The sequence below is a fragment of the Python bivittatus genome, unplaced genomic scaffold, assembly GCF_059951505.1.
Source record: "Python bivittatus isolate LINGU-HERP-01145 unplaced genomic scaffold, Pbiv_v1 ctg000220_np1212, whole genome shotgun sequence".
NCBI classification, from domain to species: Eukaryota; Metazoa; Chordata; class Lepidosauria; order Squamata; family Pythonidae; genus Python; species Python bivittatus.
The window spans coordinates 31,942,224-31,963,744 of NW_028277048.1; the positions used below are offsets into that span (position 1 = coordinate 31,942,224).

Sequence of the window (21,521 nt, forward strand, 5' to 3'; positions counted from 1 at the left end):
TAGGCTATTAACTTTTTCTATCTCATGACAAGATTTTTCAGACCACAGTTTTGCTCATTAAACCTACACAGCAACTGTGTGTTATATTTGCTATTGAGTACATAGTGTATATAGATGAAGCGCATGAACAGAAGGTCTTAGTTGATCTTAGTGATGGCTCAAGAAAACAACTATAAGGTTAAGGCAGCATTCAACATAAATGTGGAATACTTGGTCTGGCATAATCCGTTCAATGTGTTTTTGAGGACTCTTACTTTTTATCAGCTTCTGTGTTCTCTACTAATGGCATAGTTTAAACAACCTTCAAAAGTAACTCCCTTCAATGATCCTTCAGTTCCATATCTGTACATGTTCTTGTCCATCAGCATTATACACATGCCATGAACAAAAGCAGGAAGAAAATAGTTCTTGTGGATCCCCATGAGAAACATTCTTAAGGACAGAGGGCAGTTTTACAAAAAAGTCAGAACTTCTGACAGCTAGCTCTGGTCAAAAGTCTTGCAGCAGCTATCTTCACCAGCATACCAGATATTCCTCAAGAGCAGAGCCAATTAAAATGCCTTAGAGTAATCCACTGTGATGTATGTACATCCACCTTTACTGAAAACAGATACAATGTGTGTTCTGGCTGAGATGAACTAAAGCAGCGAGGCCACAGCTGAGAATCCAGGATTTCTCATCAGCTTTATAGTTGGTTCTTCAGACAGGTAGGTTCTGCACTGGAGCCCATGTGGTCCATGCAGCATTTTCCATCCAAACGGCAACTGTGCTTATTGGGCACATGAAAATGAATGCAGTGGAGTTCCTGCTGTTTACACAACACAAGCACGGACATGGCTGCCTTGGTTAGAGCTCCTGCACAGGAGTCTGCTTTTCTGCTACTCTGGCCAGGAGTAGCTGTACTTTGGAGAACAGGGCCACGTGTGTGGAGGCTTCACCTGTTTGCAAGAGGAATGGGAAAATACCTGTCGATGGTGCAGTTTCCTCTGTCCATAGAGAGAGAGTGGCCATTTTTAATGGGCAAAATCAAGGTTTTCTGGTATTTTTCTTCCATTGGCGCTTTGCATCTACCTATTTTTTTCCTCCCTCCCTCTCACTGAAGAATATTTTCAAACACACTCAGCCTCTTGTCTCCTTCACTAGTGAAGTGGTTCTCACGATAATGAAGTGTACTATACCCAATAATACTGTAAGCCACAATTATTCAAAACAAATATCATAGATCATGTCCAGAAAAAGAAGCATCCATAAGGAGAGCAAATAGCATTAGTTGTCCTGGGAATGCGTCATGGGAGTCATTACTAAGCTAAGCATGACAGAGATGAGATTAAACTCTCATGTAAGTTCTCCTGGGGGGTCTCAATGTTCACAAATGTGGTGCCCCTACTCTAAGACGGCCAGGAGTTACTGGATCTGAGCTGCACAAATTTAGACGATGAGAGCAAAGAGATATCGCTTTCTGTATTTCTTTGCTGGCATCTGAGTTTTTTGCAGCACAAATTTAATAACCCTATAACGACTGGGGTCATTTTTGGACTATGTTTTCTTAAAGTGTCATGTTTAGCCATGCTAATTAGCAAACCTTTTCTCTTAACATGTGGAAGCACTTGACCAACCTTGTTTAGGCACAGAGCTTAGACTTGGGGCTGGCTACTATTTGGATGAGAGGCTCCCAGGGAACTCTGAGGCTGTAGGCTAGGCTGGGATGTAAAAAATAAAATCCCAGAAGACGGTATTAGCAAACAGCCTCCATAGTGCTACCGAGAAAACTTCATGGACCTTAGGACTGTGCATGCTTCAAAACAAGAAGAAGAAATGCTTCTATTCTGCACAAGTTTGAGAAAAAGGTGTTGCTTGAAGAGCTGCATTAACCTTAAGGAGTGCATTTGTTAAAGCTGAGACATACTTTTTCAGGCTCATTTTAATGAGCAGCAGACAGATGTTCCACACACATTTGGTCTAAAGCACTTCTGAATCCTTTTCAAAGTGTGCTTGGCTATAATAGATATATCCAAGTAGTCAACCTGAGAAGCTTGACTTAAGGACATCTTTACCTTCTGAATTTGTGAAGGCCAACCTTCCATCTTTCCACTTAATCTAGCTATAGAATATAGATGTATATTTAATTTTGATCAAACTGTTATAGAGAAGGATGTACTTGCCGTAGAAACATATTTCTACTAGATTTCTTTCATAGAAGACAGCTGAACAGAAATTTATTTAGCTCAAGGCAGTGTATTTTTAACTATGCACTGTGTCTCTCCTGTCTTATACTTCCTTGTTCAGTTCTTATTTTTTCTGGGCACTGAGCCCAGATTTGTTTAATTTTGTCTGGAGATTGCAGCATTTTCCAGGTACTATATCTAGACAGATGGCTGTTTTATAAGTTAATGAAAGATAAAATGAAAAACTGTCTCTCTATTACCAGCAATAACCAGCATATTAAAGGCTGTGTGTCTCTTTTTTATATAAAGAGAGAAAGCTTTTTTTTTTATTATTACAGCCACCGAGTAACAAAATATATCAAGCTTCTGAAATTATTACATTTTTACATCAGTAACATAACTGATAGTATTAGAAGCTCAATTCTTCAGCTACATAAAAGAAGGAGCAATCTGCTGTTGAGTATCAGTATTTTTATTTTTATAAAAAAGCTAAGAATGTATTGTTTTGTTCTAATCATAGCTTTTTAAATACTAATTAACATGACAAAGAAGAATTAGAACTTACCGTGTATTCTGATCCACATTCAGCCGATGGGAATAAAAGAAAAGGAAAAATAATGGCATAAAATTATTTCATTGTTCATATTGCTTTAATTAAAATGCAAAGATACACTGCTAATTTTGATGCATGATACAGAGCCCTGAGAATCATATGGGCTGGAACACAATTCAAAGGGGCACTATTTGTAATTGTTTCATAGTGAGTGGGTGGAGAAACTGTGGAATGTTATGACTTGAACTATTGAAGCACCTGATGGGTGTAATTCTTGCATACTTTTGCTTTTCAGCTTCCCTGCCCTCAGTGAAATGTTAAGGTTACAGATTTATGCCCCCAAAGCTACCCACTTTATGACTGGTGACTAGGTGAATACAAAAACAATGTATGTAACATACACATACACCCAGAAGCTTCCCTTGCTTTCTGCTAGAGTTATGTACCCTGAAAACCTCACATGTAACAAATTTGCAAGAAGCAAGACACCAGTGGAAAAAATGGGGTTCCTCGTAAATTTTTAGAGAATTACTCTTAAACACTGTGTTACTCCAACATGTTTTCTTCCTTGTTTTATGTAGTATGTACAGTAAAACATTTTCTCTACCTTTTGTATTGCTGGATTTCTAATGCACTTGGTTATCATGGCAGACAGAGGAAGAATGGATCCCAGCATTACAAATTTTGCAGGCATACATATGTTGCACACATAATGAGATCTGCCCAGGTTAAAAGCTCATCTGAGGGCTTAGGATCCTTCACCAGCCTTGGTGTGACATCATGTAACTTTATTTCTAGTGTTAGAGAGGTCTTTTTCCTTTGGGGTAATAGAGTGGGACAAGATGTTGACAGCTGTTTTGACCCAATAGTAACAGTTGTAGCTATTGCAAGTAATAGTTGCACCAAATAAGCGGGAGATTGGGCACAACTAGAACAACCACGCACCATGATGGTAAATATTTGAGTGAGGGCAGAAAGGAGTTTTGTGGGAAAATGTTCAAGTGGTTTGGCAGGAAGAAGTCTTGGCATGTTTCCAAACCTGTGGCACAAATTGACTATGCTGGTACAAACTGTACAGTAGTGACTTTTTCCACATAAAGCAAATTCTTGGACAAAAAAAAAAGATCAATTGCGCAATAGCAAACTGACATACAGCAAATTTGTAGAAAGTGAGGGAAACCTGTATACATGCTTGAGTGTGTGTGTGTGTGTGTGTGTGTAGCACATGTGTGTGTCCACATATATCAAACAAATTAGGGGAAATAGATGTTTCTATTTTACCTTAAATGCATATAAGCTATTTGGAACTCTACTGGAAAATCAATTGGTGAATTAATATATCAAGAGCACTCCCAGGGAGTTCCAGTTAGCAAACTGCACAATAATTCAAATTAGAGTCAAGTGGTGGAGTAACAAAACATTGTGAATCTGTGTCAAATGCTGTCTTAACAGTGGCATAGAGTGGGTCAGGCACAGTCCTTACAGGGTTGAAACCACCACTTCATGTCAGTATTTAATTAATTTTATTGTATTGTATTACGGTTTTTAGACCAATAAATTATTCAGTTTTGTGTGAATTTAATTGCTGACAATAACTATATTTTTCTACAAATGTGTGTACGCTTCTCTCTGATGGAATATTATGGATTATATCAACATACTAAATAAACAATGCCAATGGAAGCATAGAAGAACTGTGCATGTGTATATGTAAGAGAAACCCTAACCCTCCAGTCTCCCGCAACAAATATAATATAATGGAGGAAACTGAATTTAGAAATTGAGCTCCAAAATGTCCTTCCTATTCATACTTTCTTTACAGCACTCACTTTGGAGGCAAAGGGAAAGATTAAACTTCTCATCTTAAATAATAAGCATGGAGAATATGAATTTGCCTCAAAAACATTTATGCAAAACAGTTGTTAGAGGTCATGCTTTTGTTAATCCTGTTTCATCTGCAGTGAATAGTTGCCTTCTTTTGGGAAAGTAGGTATGACCGGCTGGGGTGAGGAATTGGGTGTGAAGACTCAAATGGCACCACGTAAGAAAACTAAATTCATGGGACCCAGCAAAAGTCCCTAGAGAGACATCTGCCCAAAGACTCTTTGTTCCCTATCCCAGTATTCTTTCTCTGACTGACAGCTGTTCTCCAAGGCCCCACTCTCAGGCAGAGGTCTTCCAGGATACCTCCTTCCACTTTTAATTTGTAAGCTGGAGATGAGAGTATGTGCTCTTCTACTAAGCTATGTGCCCTTCCTTCAATGGAGGCAATCTTGGAGAGTTCTCCTGAGGCAGGCACCAAGCATAGTTCCACCAACAGCTCAAGGTAGTGGTTGGTGGGAGGAAGAGAACCCCAGGAGATCATTTCTGGTGCCCGAGAGCTCTCAGGGCTTCATTGTGGCTTTTCGGGAATGTACCCATCTGACAACTCCCAGCTTCTCTTCAACCAGTACGCTGCTAGCTCAAAGTTAGAGCGTGTTTGCTCTCCTTTGGTGCCAAGGAAACTCTGCAGTGCCAGGAGAAATATGCCCTTGATATTTCACCTTAGATAGCTGGAGTGAGAACAGATTTTTTTGTTTTTGTTTGCAAGAACACTGGGTATGCCCTGGACATGTAAAGCAATCTACAGATAGGCATGCAGAGAGAGCAAACTCAGCCATGGTACCATAAACAATAATCTGTAGCTGTGTGACTAATCTGTGTTCAGCTTGGCTCTCCTGTAAGCAGAAGTTCTAATTATGGGAGCTGAAGAATGGCAACTTGTCCTGGGATGAACTGAATGAAATACTGCCTGATCCTTGTAACCCCTACTAAATAATGTCCCTGGTACAGTACAGCTATTAGGTGAACTGCAAGGGAAATCAGCTACAGCAGCAAGGTGAATTATAGCACATCAAACTATTTCACAATGTTATGTGGTGCTGTACTTAAGCAGCAGTGAACAGAGTTGGGTAATAAGTATCTAGCAAAGGCTAGAGCATGAAATGAAAATAGTGGGGATTCATTTCTTCTAAAGAGTAGTGGGATTTTTTATCTGTAACTTATGAAACTTTAATTTATGAAAGTTAATGTGGAAAGGAGCAACACATAAAACAGCAAAAATGTCCAGAGAGTGCCTGTGTTGATTTGTGTTGCTCTGAAAATAACAGTCTTGGGTGGCACTTTTAGGCTAAGAAATGTATTATAGAATAGGCGCTATCAACTATGGCACTCTCTTATGGACCTCTGTTCTCAGAATTCTTGGCAGTAACCGGGCTGGCTGGAGAATTCTGGGAAATGAAACCCACACAGCTAGAAGACATCCAGGCTGGGGAAGATAGATATAAACTTTTAATTCATTTAATTGTATGCATCACAATTAAATGGGTGACTGAACATGGGTGAGAGAATTGTAAAGCAGTGAGGTCGGAGGGAAATGAATTGTACTGCCACAGATACTGCCTAGCTCTACAATATGCTAACATGCTTATGGTTGATTTCCAACAATGGCTTTTTAAACTCCTGCCTCTAAAAACTTTCTCTGCCTGAGATACATGACATTTTTACTATCTGAACTCACAAACCTAGAGAAGTCAATCCAGGACCAAATCTTTCACCTCCCAATAACTCAAATCTAGATTAGTCTGACAAACCAATCTGCTTTCTGGACACTACTGTTTATCTACAGAATGGGTAAAAAGCCCCATCCTATATCCAGAACACATGCCAATAAAAAGTAAGCTCTCCTTCAAGTCAAGCTTAACTTCTAAAGCAGTGTTTTTCAACCTTGACAACTTTAAGATGTGAGGACTTCAACTCCCAGAATTCCCCAGCCAGCATGAGCAGAGGACCACATAGGGATCAGACTGTACAAGAGAGACAGGTACCAACTTGATTCCCATATCTATTAAGACAACACAATGAGAGGACCCAAGAACATTAGTCACAACATCCACTCTCCTGCTTATACAGGTAGTCCTCGTTTAGCAATTGCTTCATTTAGCGACTGTTTGCAGTTACGACAGTGATAAAAAAGTAACTTTGAGACCAATCCTCACATTTACAACCTCTGCAAATCTGTAAAGCAAAGGAAAGCTGAAGTAGGATCGTAAGCAGAGTCATGGATTCACTTAGCAATCACTTCACTTAATGACCGAGTTGCCAGTCCCAGTTGTGGTCACTAAACAAGGACTACCTGTATTCTTATATATCCTTGTAATCTGCCTGAAATACCATTTTATATTTGCACAGGACATGGAAAAGAATCAAGTGATGCAAATCAGACGTTAGAAATTCAATCTTCAGAAACCAGTTGGAGTCAAGATTCAACTGACCTGCTACTATTCTTACTGCAGTCACTCTTGAACAAAAGAATTCCAAGGGAAGACTTCAGCTGAAGTTCCATTCTATTAATTGGTCTAAACAGAATCAATGATTTTCCATCTCACTACAGAGATTAATTAATTCAGCAGTGTGTTACCAACTGTCACTGCCATTATAAAAAGTCACTGTGATTACTTTAACATCAGCCTCCAATCTAATTATTACTCTTTGTAGCCTCTGCATGCCATTTCCCTCTGATTTAACTGCTTGCAATTCTAAACCCAAACAAATGATATACGTATACCCAAATGAGGATAAACATGCATCTTATGGAGCATCTAGTCCAGTGTTTCTCAACCTTGGCGACTTTAAGATGTGTGGACTTCAACTCCCAGAATTCCCTAGCCGGACTGGCTGGGGAATCCTGGGAGTTGAAGTCCACACATCTTAAAGTTGCCAAGGTTGAGAAACACTGATCTAGTCTGTAAGATATTATACAATAATAAAATTGTTAATCCAAGATAGAATAGCAGAATTGTGTAACAACTGAAATCATTAAAACATCTACTTTCTTTACCACCACAACCCCCTTAAAAACATACCTGTAATTGTATATGGATAGTAATTCCATGCTTTCTCTGTAACATAAAATATTTTGGGGACAACAGCTCTTGCCCAGCTTGGAAGTTTGCTGCAAGAGAAACAAAAACTTGAATCACAAATACAATCCACCCGGTTAATTTCCCCTAATGAACAATAATCAGTGGAAGACATAATGGTTGTAGATACAGCTAAAGACAAATGATATTTCTGTACAAAATACCCCAAAACAGAAGCCTCAAAATTTCAATCTTTTTCATTCTCACATTGTAGCTGGTAAGCACATTTAGAACTTGGAGAGTGCTGCCAAAAGAGGTTGTGTCTTCACAACAGGGCAATGATGGTGGAGTATGACCAGCCACAAAATACCCATTTCCCAACACACAGGTTTATGAGACTTAAAGTAAACACCAAAGATTGGATCAAGTGGAGTATCTGCTTTTCCAGGTTGCCGTTATAAATTGAGAAATTGTTGTCCGTAAACAGCAGCCATTTTTTTCACAGTGGCAACTGCTCAAAATGTATTCTCCAGGCTTAGTTTTAAGCAGCCTGAAAATGGGATTCTTTTTCCAAGCATTACTGTTTAGCAGTGCGGTAAATACAGTTTGAAATGCAAAGACTCCCTCAAATCAAGCTTTACTCCAGGTGCTGACAATGCAGTTTTGTAGTTTTCCTGGGCAGCAAGATGCAAGTGACGGGTCATTGCCTTCTCCCAGGCCTTTGTTTCCTAGCCTACACTCTGGGATTTCCAATGGCCTCCTATCCTACTCAGCCCTTTTTCTGATAGGCCAATTACCTATAATAACAATAAAAAATTCCCCTCTCACCCCTATGGGTGATACGTGTCTTCCTCAATCTCAGGTCCTCTACCAGAGGCCTGGGAGTTTGAGGGTTCTGCACAGTATCTGAGCTGTTCCTAGCACTGCACTCTTCTGGATATATATATATTTCAAATTTGTCACCGCCCATCTCACTGCAGAGCGACTCTGATCTATCCTTTAGGCATCAATAATTTATTATAATACAGGGAAGGGCAAATATTAAATAATATTCTATTAAAATAAAAGTATTGTAAACGATTTTTTTCAGATATGACTGGTACGTTTTAGAAACCCAACCCACTGTCTTCATTTGATGAGCCTAAATAATCACTCCAGTGTTTCTACACTACATAATAAATATTTAGATTCGCTATAAACCCCGAATAATGGACAACAACAAAAGAACAGCCTGGTGATATTTTTCTGATAACCGATCCAAAATGTTAGCACTGTATCGCAATTAATAATTTGAAGGTTTACTTTGCTCTCCCAATTGTAAAGTTGTTTTCTTGTTATCAAGTGGTGGCTGAATGAGTGATGAAAGTCCTAACATGGGAAAAAATGCAGTCTGTCTTGCGTGCTGACGTCAGGATAAATCCTTCCCATATGCTGGTAAGGATCCAGCAGAGAGCAGGGAAGATGATAAAGAGATAGGTGGCAAACCCTACAGGAATTGGGCTATATTCATTTAAATAGAAGATGAATAAGATGAATAAGGCTCAGTTCACATGTGCCCAAACTCCAGAACGGTGTGTTTTGGCAGATTACATGAAAAATTGAGGTGGTCAGTGTGTTGGGACATGCTCACTAACTGGATGCCCAGAGACCTTGGGGGCAGGGCTGCTGTGCACGGGGAGCATTGTTCATGCATTCCTTGAGATAAGGAAAAGTAGCAAGGGGATTTCAAAACATAAAAAGTATTTTGGTTAGGGGGAAAAGTAGTCACGATCACCTTGACCAGTGTTGTCCAAACTTGGCCACTTTAAGAGAGTGGACTTCAACTCCCAGAATTCCCCAGCCAGCATGGCTGGCTGGGGAATTCTGGGAGTTGAAGTCCACTCTCTTAAAGTGGCCAAGTTTGGACAACACTGACCTTGACTATTGCCAGAGGCTCTTAGGCGGGGATAATCTTGAAATGGATCCAGAAGTGCCATTTGATGTAAAATGAAACAGTGAAGATGTTACCCGCTCTGCATGGCTGGCGTCACATGTCCACGTTAAAAGAAGACTCCATTTACTGTATTTATTTACAGTGATTTGAATGATAGTTCAGAATATCACTTGAGCGCACTGTAGTGACTAGCATGGGGATCTGGAAAAGCAAGGGCACCAGTCTTGATACCAAGTGCAGAACAGTAAATGCTACTGTTTTTTCTGTAACTACCTGCAGTTGTGAAAATTGGACAATAAAAAAGCAGATAGAAGAAGCTGGATTCGTTTAAATTAGGGGTGTGGAGACAGCTACTGTGCATAGCTTGGACAGCAAAATAAAAGATTTGCATCAAGCGATAAACATCACTGCAAACGAAGATTACCAAGGTAAAGTTGTTTTATTTTGGTCATATCATTTGTTCAGATCCTTAGGGAAAAAAAAAAGCTATGCTAGGAATGGTTGGAGGGGCTAGAAAATGAGGCTGGGAATGAAGAGAACTAGTAAAGCCAGCTATGGCTGAACAGATGAAGAGAGAGAGAATGTGCTGCCCACACAATTAATTCTAGGTAACTTATAATTCTAAAACAATGACATTGTCAATAAAACCAGTCCACAATAGCTCATACTGGCAGCAGCCAAAATGCTGACTGCCTTATATGGTGCTCGCCTCTCTGAAGGCTCTGCAGAAAAGATGGCCCTAACTGCTTTTTTAAATGAGAACAGGATAAGAGCCATCCAGACCTCAGGGCCAGCTACTCTTAAGCGAGGTACCACAATCGCAAAGGTTATCCTCCAGGCTTCCTTACTTCCTTGGGGCGGGGGGGGGGGCTGCACATATTGACAGCCTGCCCTCTTGGCCTGTACATATTGGGTGGGCAGGTTCCAGTTGGAGTAAATGGTCTTAATGGGAAGAACATAGATGGAGCTGAGCCGATGATTTCTCAGACACATTTTAAGCTGCTAGCATTAACTTTTTAAATCTTACCTGGGTTAGGGGCTGTCTATCTGAAAGTGCAACTCTTGTGATATTGAGACAGTTTGATGTAATGGTGAAGGTGCTGGATTAGAAAATGGGAGACCCTGAGTTCTAGTCCTCCCTTAGGTAAGAAAGCTGGCTGGGTGACTATGGGCCAATCCTTCTCTCTCTCAGCCCAACCCACCTCAGAGGATTGTTGTTGTGGGGAAAACAGGAGAAGGAAGCATTATGTACGCCACCTTGAATTGTAACAAATAAAGACGGAATATATCAAATAAATAAATATGAAAAGTTATTTGGATGTTAAGAGGACCCTTCTATCAGGGCCTGTCTATTGGGCGTATCAAAGAGGGCCTTCTTCTGCATGGCTCTCAAGCTATAACATGTGTTCTTTATAGAGTTGCATTTGATCCCAACCCACTTTTCTATTTCTTCCATTAAGGTTTTATGGTTGATTGTTACTGTTTTATCACTGCATTTAATTTTTGATTTTGCATCTATACTTTGCATGTTGTGAGCTGCTTTAAGTATTCAGTGCCAATAGAAAGGAGGACTATCAATCAGATCAGTAGTTAGAACAGGTTTGGCAACCGGACTGTGCTGTTGAGGGTGTTTAGGAATCTCTAACTGATTTTTCAAATAAATTATAGTCAGATGTTTCTTAGAGAGGTTTACAACAGCTTACATTTAAGGTAAAGATGAAGATGCCCCTCAAATCAAATCTGACTCCTGATAACCAGACATGTCCATCTAGATTTCAAGGCCACAGTATGGAAGCAGTTTGCCACAACCTTCTCCCAGAATCTTTTCTGACTTTGCCATCAAGTCTATAGCATCCTAGACCACACTAAATCCAAAAATGCTAGGGAATTCCTGGAAGCTTGGCACTCAGACACATCAGCCAGCAATAGACATATAGAGATAAATCACATTTACACACCATTCAAAAGAGACAATAAGAAAGCCAAGAAAGAAACACAAGGACCAGAACGCATCCTCTCCAGCAGCCTAGATAAGCGGGGATGAACACCAGACAAAGGATCAAGCAGAAAACTATAATGAAAAAACCACCCAGGAGACAAACTATCAAGCAGGGGAATAATCAAGCAGAAAACAATACCCTAATCAAGGAACTACCAAGGAGAAAACCACGCCCCCACCAACACTGGCAGGGCAAGCTACTGTATATAAACAGGGAGAAAACCCCACACTCAGTAGCACTGAAGATGTTACCTAGTTGGGCGATGAAATGTCTGCAAGCAAACAACTAAGCTCAGAGAGTACCAAGGACTCCACAGTTCAACCCTGAGCTACATGTATTCTCTTCTACTGGTACAGTTAAAATATCTCACCTACAAAAAATTAGGCAGCCACTAACTTTGATGGCAGCAAAGTTTATTTTCTGTGCCTCTTGATTTAGTGGGTATCTGGATTTTGCAGCCACAATATGGCAGTCGTCCTCCCTATTCATGGAAATTCTCCATACACTCTTCATTTGTGGGGAGAGCCTCCGTGGACAGAGGGGCTTCCCGCTACACAAATGTACATGGAAAGTGATGAGAGGAGGGGAGGGCCAGGATGCTTTTCCTGTTCTCCCTTGATGGCTCTTCTCCACTTTCAACAGCACCTGCCTTTATCGCTACATACTTGGCAAATGTACCCAGCCTTCCCACTTGAAAGGTAATTATTTGGGTTTCCCACAAGTGATCTGCTTAAACAAATTGAGATTACAATTAAAATATTTCTGTGTCTGCTTTGCTTTCACCTTTTCACTACTGTAATTTTGGCAGTATATGATTGGGCACTTACAATTATTTGATAATAAGCCTTTCAAAATACCATTTGTGTTGATCACTTTACTGATTTTTTGACTTGTGATCATAAATACATCTAAATATAAGATGGTGATATTAGTGTAAGTAATAGCAGATCAATCTCAATACCATAGTTAAATCTTTTTGGTATGTTTGCCAAGTTCTAATCCAGTCTTCTAACCACGCTGGCTCTTACAGATTCTTTTCTCAAGCCAAGACCTACACTAGAGCAAAGTTCATATGTCTGTCATCCTTGATAAACTATAATTATCCATCCCTCTCTATCTCTGCGTGTGTGCACGCGCGCATGCACGCACACACACACAAGCAATGCCTTTTGCGTATACTTGTCTGAACAGGAACCCTTCTGCATTAATCAAGAAAATAATGGGCCAAACACTATGACAGAGAGATGCAAGCTGGTGCCTTCCAGAGATTTTAGACTACAACTCCCACAATCCTTTACCACTGAACATGCTAGCTAGGGGATCACGGATGTTCAAATTCTCTGGAAGGCACCAGTTTGCCTACTCTTGCTATACAATAAATACTTAGGCAGTGTACAGGATACTTCAGTTGTATGTTTCTGTTGCTGTAAATCATTGGTTCTCAACGGGGGCGGTACCGCCCCCCGGGGGGCAGTGGGAGGATGCTGAGGGGCGGTGAACTTGTTTTGGGCAGTAGGGAGGCGGTGGGCATGTTTTGGGCGGTAGAGGGGCGATGAGCCTGTTTTGGCATTTGAACTTAATTTTAAAACTCCCAAAAAAATTTATTAAATCGATTATCCGGTTTACACCATTTGTACCAGCAATAAAACAAACGTACGCGACGGCTGCCCTCACGCACTTCTAAGAACGGTGAGACGAATTTGTATTCTAGGTAGGATGACCTTGAAGAACTCGACACTACGATTCTTCTCCGATCCCAACCAGCACAGCGCATGCGTCAGCTGTTTTCTCGCGCAATTAATCGCAGCGCGTGCGTCAGCTGTCTTCCCCCACGATTAATCGCAGTGCGTGCGCTGAGCATCCTTTCAATATGAATGTTTGATTTGACCCGTGTTTCTTGAGTTGCTTTTCGTTTGCTTCATTTCTGTTTTTTCCCCTCAGTTTCGAGTTACTTTCATTGTTTATTTGGCCAGTCGGCTAGGTAAGTGCGCTTATTAGTTCTTTATCGTGGTCGTGAATTATTAATTTTGAGAAACTAATGAAACTTTGAAAGCCAGCTTCCAGAATGGTGATCGTCTCACAGAATTTTGGCTTCAAAGTAACATCAATCGCCTCTACCCAGGACTGTGGACTATCATCAAAAAAAATTTTAGCATATTTTTTTGCTGTTTTTTTAATTATCTAATTAAGAATAAAGAATTTTTAAACATTAAAAAAGCATTTGCAAAAAAAAATTAAAAAATAAAAAAAAATTAAAAAAATTAAAAAAACAAGCATCAAAAAAATAAACGTATTTACAGCATTTTGAAATAAACGTATTTACATAAAAGAACATTTAAGCATTTTTTTTTGCATTAGTCATTTTAATTTTAATAAAAGGAATGCAATTACCTTCCAGGGTGAAAGTATCGAATTAAATCAAACAAATTTGGTGTGTAAGTCTACTGAAAAAAATTACTTAAAATTTTTGCCTTTTATAATTCAGTAATTCCCCCCCCCCCATACCCTAAATTACAGGATTTTCACAAAGGGGGGAGTTGAAAAATTTTCTGCTCCTTAGGGGGGCGGCAGCTTCAAAAAGGTTGAGAATCACTGCTGTAAATGTTCCGATAAAAAAAGGTAGTCTCTTTCAGATCAGCTCCTGATAACTTAATGTATACATCCATGCAGTTTTCTGCATGGAACTGCAGAATTCTAGGTAAGTAATTTGTCATGTCCTCCAGGATTTTTTTTTTTTTTTTACTTCCTAGTCAAGCCTATAAACCTATTATTCCCTGGTGGTCTCCCACTCAAGTACTAACCTAGTTCCTACCTTGCTTAGCTTCTGATCCCAGACAAGGTCAGCCAAATGCTGTCCACCACTCTTTCTTACAACTGCACAAGGCAGGCAATTAGTAATAATATATAAGATCTCTCTTAAATATTCCCCAGTGCTTATTTTGGCATAAAAGAGAAAATGGTTTCTCTGGTACCAAAATATTCCCCCAATTAACCCTTTTGTACTTCTTGGCTGGTGTTTGTCTCCTGAACCATTATTTCCCTTAATTCTCACATTTCTGGTTCCAAATTAATTAGGTTGCAAATGTGAGGATATCACCAAGATAGATTGCCAATGTACATATATTTTTATTACAATTAGTGACCAAATTAACATACAGTTCCTTGATGGAAAGACAGAGTGCACAGGGAAAAGATGGGAAAGTGGGTAAGCAGATTGCATAAAATAAAAAAAGGAGTGTGGGTGGGGTGTGTGAGATTGAAGGACACAAATACAAAGATGGATCTAAAATACATGGAGGGATTTAAATACTCAACCATTAATTAGATACAATCCTGTATTTCTATATACAAGTATATTACAACTAAAATGGAGACTTAATAGCTACTATAAATTTTAAATGGTTGACATAATATTAGACAAATACAGTAAAATGTGAAAGTAGATATAGAAATGGGGAAGAGTCTGCCTAGAATATCTTAAATAAGGGATGATCAAGTCTTCAATCCAAGGTCTATGTATGGTATGAGGCCTCTGGGTGTGCTGAGATCAAGTCTTCTTGGGGTTCAGTTGCTTGGGAATGCAACTCAAAGTAGATAATTCCATCTAAGATATAAGTGATTACATTTTAACTAATCTATAACTGTTTTGACGGATCAACTGTCTTTGAGAAAATTTGGCCAGTGTTACTCATCTTACTAAGAAAAACTTTGCAAGTTCCTGAACAACCTCAGATTTTCCTTATGTATCTTGAAGCTGCTGATCTTGCAGTTTATAAATTAATAAAGCTTAATCAATCTAATCATGAAAAAAATCTGTGTGGTTCCTAAGATTCAACACTGACTTGATGACAGATAATCAATCAATCTAAAACTGAATACAATGTGAACTGGGGCTATACAAAATATTAAAATGAAGGTTTGGGGAGTTTCGCGCAAGATGGAATGAAACCTTACTAAAAAGTTCCTTTCTCTGGATACACTGAAGAGACTTACAAGTTCTTGTCTGTGAAACTGATAGGCTGTACCTGCAGAATACAAAAGAATTCACACCCTTGGTAATTTAATTGATTTAAATGGAACAATGCATTTAGCATACAGTAATGCTTTCAATATCTGGTTCCAATGGAAACTGTACTAAGTAATGAAATATAATTAACACTTTTCTAGGCATTTGAAACGGATGATGGAGAACAGAGGGCAATTAATGTTTTCTTTAAAAGGATCTTAAAATTAAAATTTGCTAATAATAATCTGCCATTGGTTATCATTTCAGGCCAGCATTTCTATGTTTGTTTTGTAAGGTATTGGATGGGGATTTTTTTTACAAAGTATTAAGAACTACATAGCAAAATTGAGATAGAGACTAAATGTTTGAGGCATTTATCTGAATGCTCTTGACTACATAACCAAACAGCACAACTGTAAACTAACTTGTATTGTCGAAGGCTTTCACGGCCGGCATACGATGGCTGGTGTGGGTCTTCCGGGCTGTGTGGCCCGGAACTTCAAGAACACGGCCACACAGCCCGGAAGACCCACATCAGCCATTGTAAACTAACTGTTCACAACAAATGTGGAAATGTTTGACAATTGTCATTCTGTGTAGTACAGCTGACCGTTTATGAACTTTTTATATCCATTAAGTGTCCTACAGTTTTCATACTGTATATTCTGAGTAGGGATTTCTTTTGGTTTAAAGATTCCAAGGAATTGGAGTCCTTCTCCTTGTATGTTGGATTCCAATTCCTATTTGGCTTCTTTGGAAGGCGAGGAAGCATGTGACTCCTGGGAATTGAGAGGGAATACGTTTCTTTAGTAGTTGCACCAGCTACCTTGAAGGAAACACTGGTATACCCCCTCCTGAAGCCTTCTGTTGATCCAACCATACTGGACAACTTCCACATGGTTTCCAGAATATCCTAGAGAAAATACTTATCTGGACCTCTTCCTGCTGGGTTTTGGGTCTGGGCTGGGCATGAAACTGAAACTGCATTGGTTGCTTTGGTGGGTGACCTATGGCAGGGTGTGTGGCCCTCCTGGTTTTGCATGATCTTTCAGCAGTGTATGATGCCATCACCCATAGTATCCTTTTGGGTCACCTGAGAGGGTTAGGAGCGGGTGGCACGGTTCTACTGGTGTTCTACTCCTTCCTCAGCAGGGAATTCCAGTCAGTTGCCAGTTCCTGGCCCCAGAGGGTGGAGAGGTCAAATGGCTGGTTGCTCTGTGGGTGCCACAGTCCTCAGCTCTCTCTCTCCTAACCTATTAACATCTAGTATGAAACCATTGGGAGAGGTCATCCATAAGTTCAAGATGAAGTACAATCAATATAGCTGATGATAGTCTAGCCTTGCTGAAGATGCAATGGAGGCCCTGACTTAGTGTCTGAAAGTTGTGGGGAGACTGGACTGGAGGAAACAAGCTGAAGCTGAATCCTAGCAAGATGTTTATCCAATAGCCATCTGGATCTTTGTATGACTCTGAATGGGTTGCACTTCACCTGAAAAAGCAGGCCCATGCCTTGGGGGCTCTCCTGAACTAATGGCTATTACTGAATCAGCAGGTAGAGATTTGGCCAGCGGGCCCTTTACCTAGCTTCACCTGTTATACCAGTTGTGGCCCTATTTGGAGGATTTGAGAGACTGTGGGAAGCAAGTGGAAGAGGAGGAAGATTTCAATTTATGTGAAAAGAGGCAACACAGCCCAGATGTAGGGGCCATACTCTTAGTTTTCAGGATTGTTTTTACCACTTTCTGGCATTCCTTCTTTACATTTGTGTGGTTCTTGCTTCCTTTGCCAGCTACATGAGACTTGTCACAGGTGGCCCTTATCACCTTGAAGTTGGACTACTGCAATGCAGTTTGTCTGGGGCTGCCTTTGAAACTTTTCAGAAACTGCAAGTGCTGCAGAATGGGTAGCCCATCTACTGGATGTGAGAACTGATATAATCATGTATTATGGGTTTTATGGGTGCTGCACTGGCTTCTGGCAGGTTTCCAGGTATAATTGAGGATGCTAATCCAGATGTTAATCTATAAAACCCTATATGGATTGGCTCCTAAGTATCTCCAGGGCTTCTTCAAGCTGAAGATTCCAGTATAGGAAAGGATGCTTCAGGTTCATCTTCTCCATGAAATTAGGGGTAGCAGGGGAAGACTGTCTTGACAGGCATCCCAGCTCTATCGCCAGAGGTGCAGATGGGCCCCATCTAATGTCCTGCCAAGAGTAGTAAAAACGGTACTTTTCATAAGGCTTTTGTGAAATGATTGTGTCATCTACATGAGCAGGGCAATCATAGTTGGGCATTCTTTTATGGAGGACTAATGGGTTTTTAAGAAAATATTTTTACCTTGTTATGAGGTTTTATTTGCAACTTTATTGTTGTGCTGTGATTATAATCTATGAACCACCTGGATTTGTTTTGCAATCTGGTGGTACTGTCATGAGTCATTTGATTTTACTGACAATTAAATTAAATTAAATTAATAATATTGCCAAACTAGTGATAAATATTCCAATGATCTAGCATACTTGAGAGCATGACATTTTTAAAATCAGAGAAAACTGTATATGTATGTTACTTAAAAAAGCAAAAGGAAAAAAAATCAACATCCAAAATTGAGTATTACTGTACAAGGTAGTCCTTGTTTAGCAACCACAATTGGGATTGCAACTTGATCATTAAGTGAAGTGGTTGCTAAGTGAAACATCACAATTTTACAATCTTACTTCAGCTTTCCTTTGCTTTACAGACCTGCAAAGGTTGTAAATGCAAGGACTGGTCTGAAAGTTACTTTTTCATCAGCATCGTAATTGTGAATGGTCACTAAATGAGGTAGTTGCTAAACAAGGTAACAACAAAGTAAAGGACTACCTTTACCTTTATTAGAGAAAGCCAACATGACATACTGTAAAAGAATGTAGAAGTTCTTGAGTTCTCCAGAACTGTTCCTCAAGCCCCACTGTATAAAAGCAGGGGAAGGGGAAGAAGCAAAGATGTGTAGCAGGGGGAGGAAGGAAGGACCAGGTCTTTCATCCATGTGCTATGCAGTCATTGTACACTGAATGATTTCTTAGTGACATGTTAATTCACACCTCTCAATCATGAACAACAAAAAAAAACCCATACCTTTTATGTGTTTTCATCATGGTTCCTAATCCATTTATATTAAGCAACTCAACCTTCAAATCATCCATTGTTATGACAGGGGATACTGCAAACTCTCTGGAACTGTTGCTGTAAACAATTGCAAAGCTGCCTTTCGATGTTTGCCTTGATTTTTAAGTTATTCATTATAGAAAGTACACCACCACCACCAGCACCAATATTAAGCAGACTAAAGAGCAACCACCTTAGCAGATCTTGGTTTAATACACCTTGGATGCAATGGAAAGAATCCACTGTTGTGCTATTTGAGCCTGTTGTACTATTTCACCCTTTTGGGATGTCAGCCTTGTAAGAGTCATGAAGGCCAGAGTGGAACCACTTACAGTACTGTCAACCACACAAAGGACACCAGACTAAGAATCAATTTCATAGGAAGCTAAGACTACTTTTACTGAGAGTGGCTATACCAACAGAATCTTGCAAGTCTGACTGTGCTGGGCCTCCTTGGTTTTTGTACCCATGTGAATTAAGGGAGGTGTCTGTCTGAGCCACTTACAGTATATATACCATCTGCTTGTTTTGGACTTAAGCCATGCTTTTCTGCTCGTTGAACTGGTAATGGATCTGGCCTATGTGTCAAGATCATCTTCCTTACACTCTCCCAGTACTGACATGGCTGACCAGAGAATGGTGGAGACAGGGCATGCCTGCATCAGCCTTAAACAGCTGAGTGTTGGTCACCTGACGTTACCTTTGACGTAAGATGTGGCAAATCATTCGAGTTTTCAAACACGTTGTGGATGCTGTCAGACTACATCTGACTTAAGCCTGTCTCATTCATGCACTGGGGATGAGAAAAAGGCCACATCAAGGATGGGTGTAGCAGTGAACAACATTCTCAGGGTGCTTTTTGTGCCATGAAAAAAGTGTAAGACATTTCTGAAAAAAAAAAAAAAGAAACTGAAACAGCAATTGGCCATCCAGGAAAAACTGATACAAGCAGCCCAAGGATGAAACTCTCCTGTCTTCTGGTGTCTCCAATTCAGTTCTGGAGCCAGAATTTTAAACCCACCTGTGAAACGCAAAATCGACTACTTTCACGAGCGATTTAATATAACATTTAGTGAACCAGGCCTTGCAAGTGGTGATTTCTGATCCCCTTCCTGACTGGCCTTCTGTCACCAGTGCAGAAACTTCCAGAACCCATTGAAAAACTATAAAGTTGCTGGGGCTGTGTGGGGTGTGGACTTGATCCCTTGCAGAATACCTCAAACACAGTTCTGAATGGTGGACTCCTGTGCTAGCAATCTTATTTACCATACTGACCATTCCTTCCAGATGTGCAAAGAGTGAGGTCAATCTATAACAATTCCAGACTTTAAAAACTGCAGTAAGTTCAACCCAGCTAACTTTGGGCCAATTTGCTTATTAAAGTAAATTGTGTGCTAAATTCTTCTGTAATAAATTCCTTGATTGGATTATCCAAGTGAAGGTGCCAGCTAAGGAACAAGCCAGGCTCATACTTAATGGATCAACGTTTGTGCATCACATATCCTTCGGCAGAAAAATACAGCAGTTGCCAATGAGAAACTCCCTGTGCTGCCTTCACTGAGCTGATAGCATTTGATTTAATCCCTAGAGAGAGATGTTATGCAAGAAACTGGCAACCAGAACTAAAGATCACCATTTACTCTGGATAATTATAGTGCTCCATGAGAATACCTACATGCATTGGTGATGAAATTCTTTCTAGACCAATCCCCACTCTAAAGAGAATCAAAACAGAGATGTATCCTTGCCCCTTTTAACTACAGTAGTATATCAATCCCATAGTTCAGGCTCTCTCAAAATTTGAATTCCCCCCACCCCCCTGTTGCTAGGTCATAAACTCATTTCCATTCTCCTTTATGGAGATGATGCCATCATTCTTTCCTTGACACAGGTTGGCCTTCAGCAGAGTCTCCAGGCACTAGCAACATTCTGCCATAATAAAAATCCTAGAAATCAATTACTCTAAAATGAAGGTGGTCATATTCAGTAAGAGATGTACCAACTGCCATCATAATTAAAAAATCAATGGTGTCCAAATTGAACAGGCTAAGATTTTCAAATATTTAGCAATCCACTTTCAATCTCCTAGCACTTGGAAACAACAAATCTGAGAAATTACAATAGATGTGCCCCAAAGGTTTAGAACATTATAATTAAATTCTTTAGTTGCAATGATAATAACTGTGTCCCTGCAGCAGTTAAATTATTTAGAGCAAAGGTGCTAAGTCTCCCGCTCTATGGCATTCACTCTGTGCCTATAAAGATATAATGGCCTCAAAAGCAATTAAGTCAAAATTCATAAGAGCAATGCTTTGCATTCCTCAGTCTGTGTCAAATGCAATTCTTTGACTAGAACTGGGCTGTTTTATGTGGAGACCTGCATGATAATGTCTCACTTGAAATACCGGCTGAAACAAATGTTCTGGGGTAAGACCCTGATCCAATCTATTCTCATAGCAAGTCCAATTTCTCTTGCAAAAAAATCTGTAGCTTCTGATTTGTCCTACTGTGGCCTTCAAGCCCTGTTAATGCTTAGTCCAAAGAAACTATGTTAAAGGCAACACAAGAAGTTGTGGACTTGGACCCACAGATTCAAAGCTTCAGACTTTTGTTACGGAGCCTCTGTAGCAGACCTTTCAGCATTCCTAGTTGTTTTTTTAACATACTGTCCACCTTACACAGAAGGACATTTACACCAGCAAGGTGCCCCTGAAGGTGTTGGAAGGGCAGTTTAGTAACATCATGTATTCAGGGTGCTTCTGTCTATGTCCAGACAAAGCCATCAAGCCTTGCATGCCTTGTTATGCTGCTCC

At 39.9% G+C, this 21,521-nt stretch overlaps 1 protein-coding gene across 1 annotated transcript in view; it reads right to left on the reverse strand.

Moving 5' to 3' along the window:
• Positions 1–21,521, reverse strand: part of PITPNC1 (phosphatidylinositol transfer protein cytoplasmic 1) — a 142,133-nt gene that overhangs the window by 47,331 nt on the left and 73,281 nt on the right. Inside the window, exons 3-4 of the mRNA XM_088138275.1 lie at positions 7,623–7,711; positions 2,731–2,738 (exon numbers count right to left, since the gene is read on the reverse strand). Of these exons, the coding sequence (XP_087994401.1) occupies positions 2,731–2,738; positions 7,623–7,711 (97 nt within the window). The remainder of the gene's footprint in view (positions 1–2,730; positions 2,739–7,622; positions 7,712–21,521) is intronic.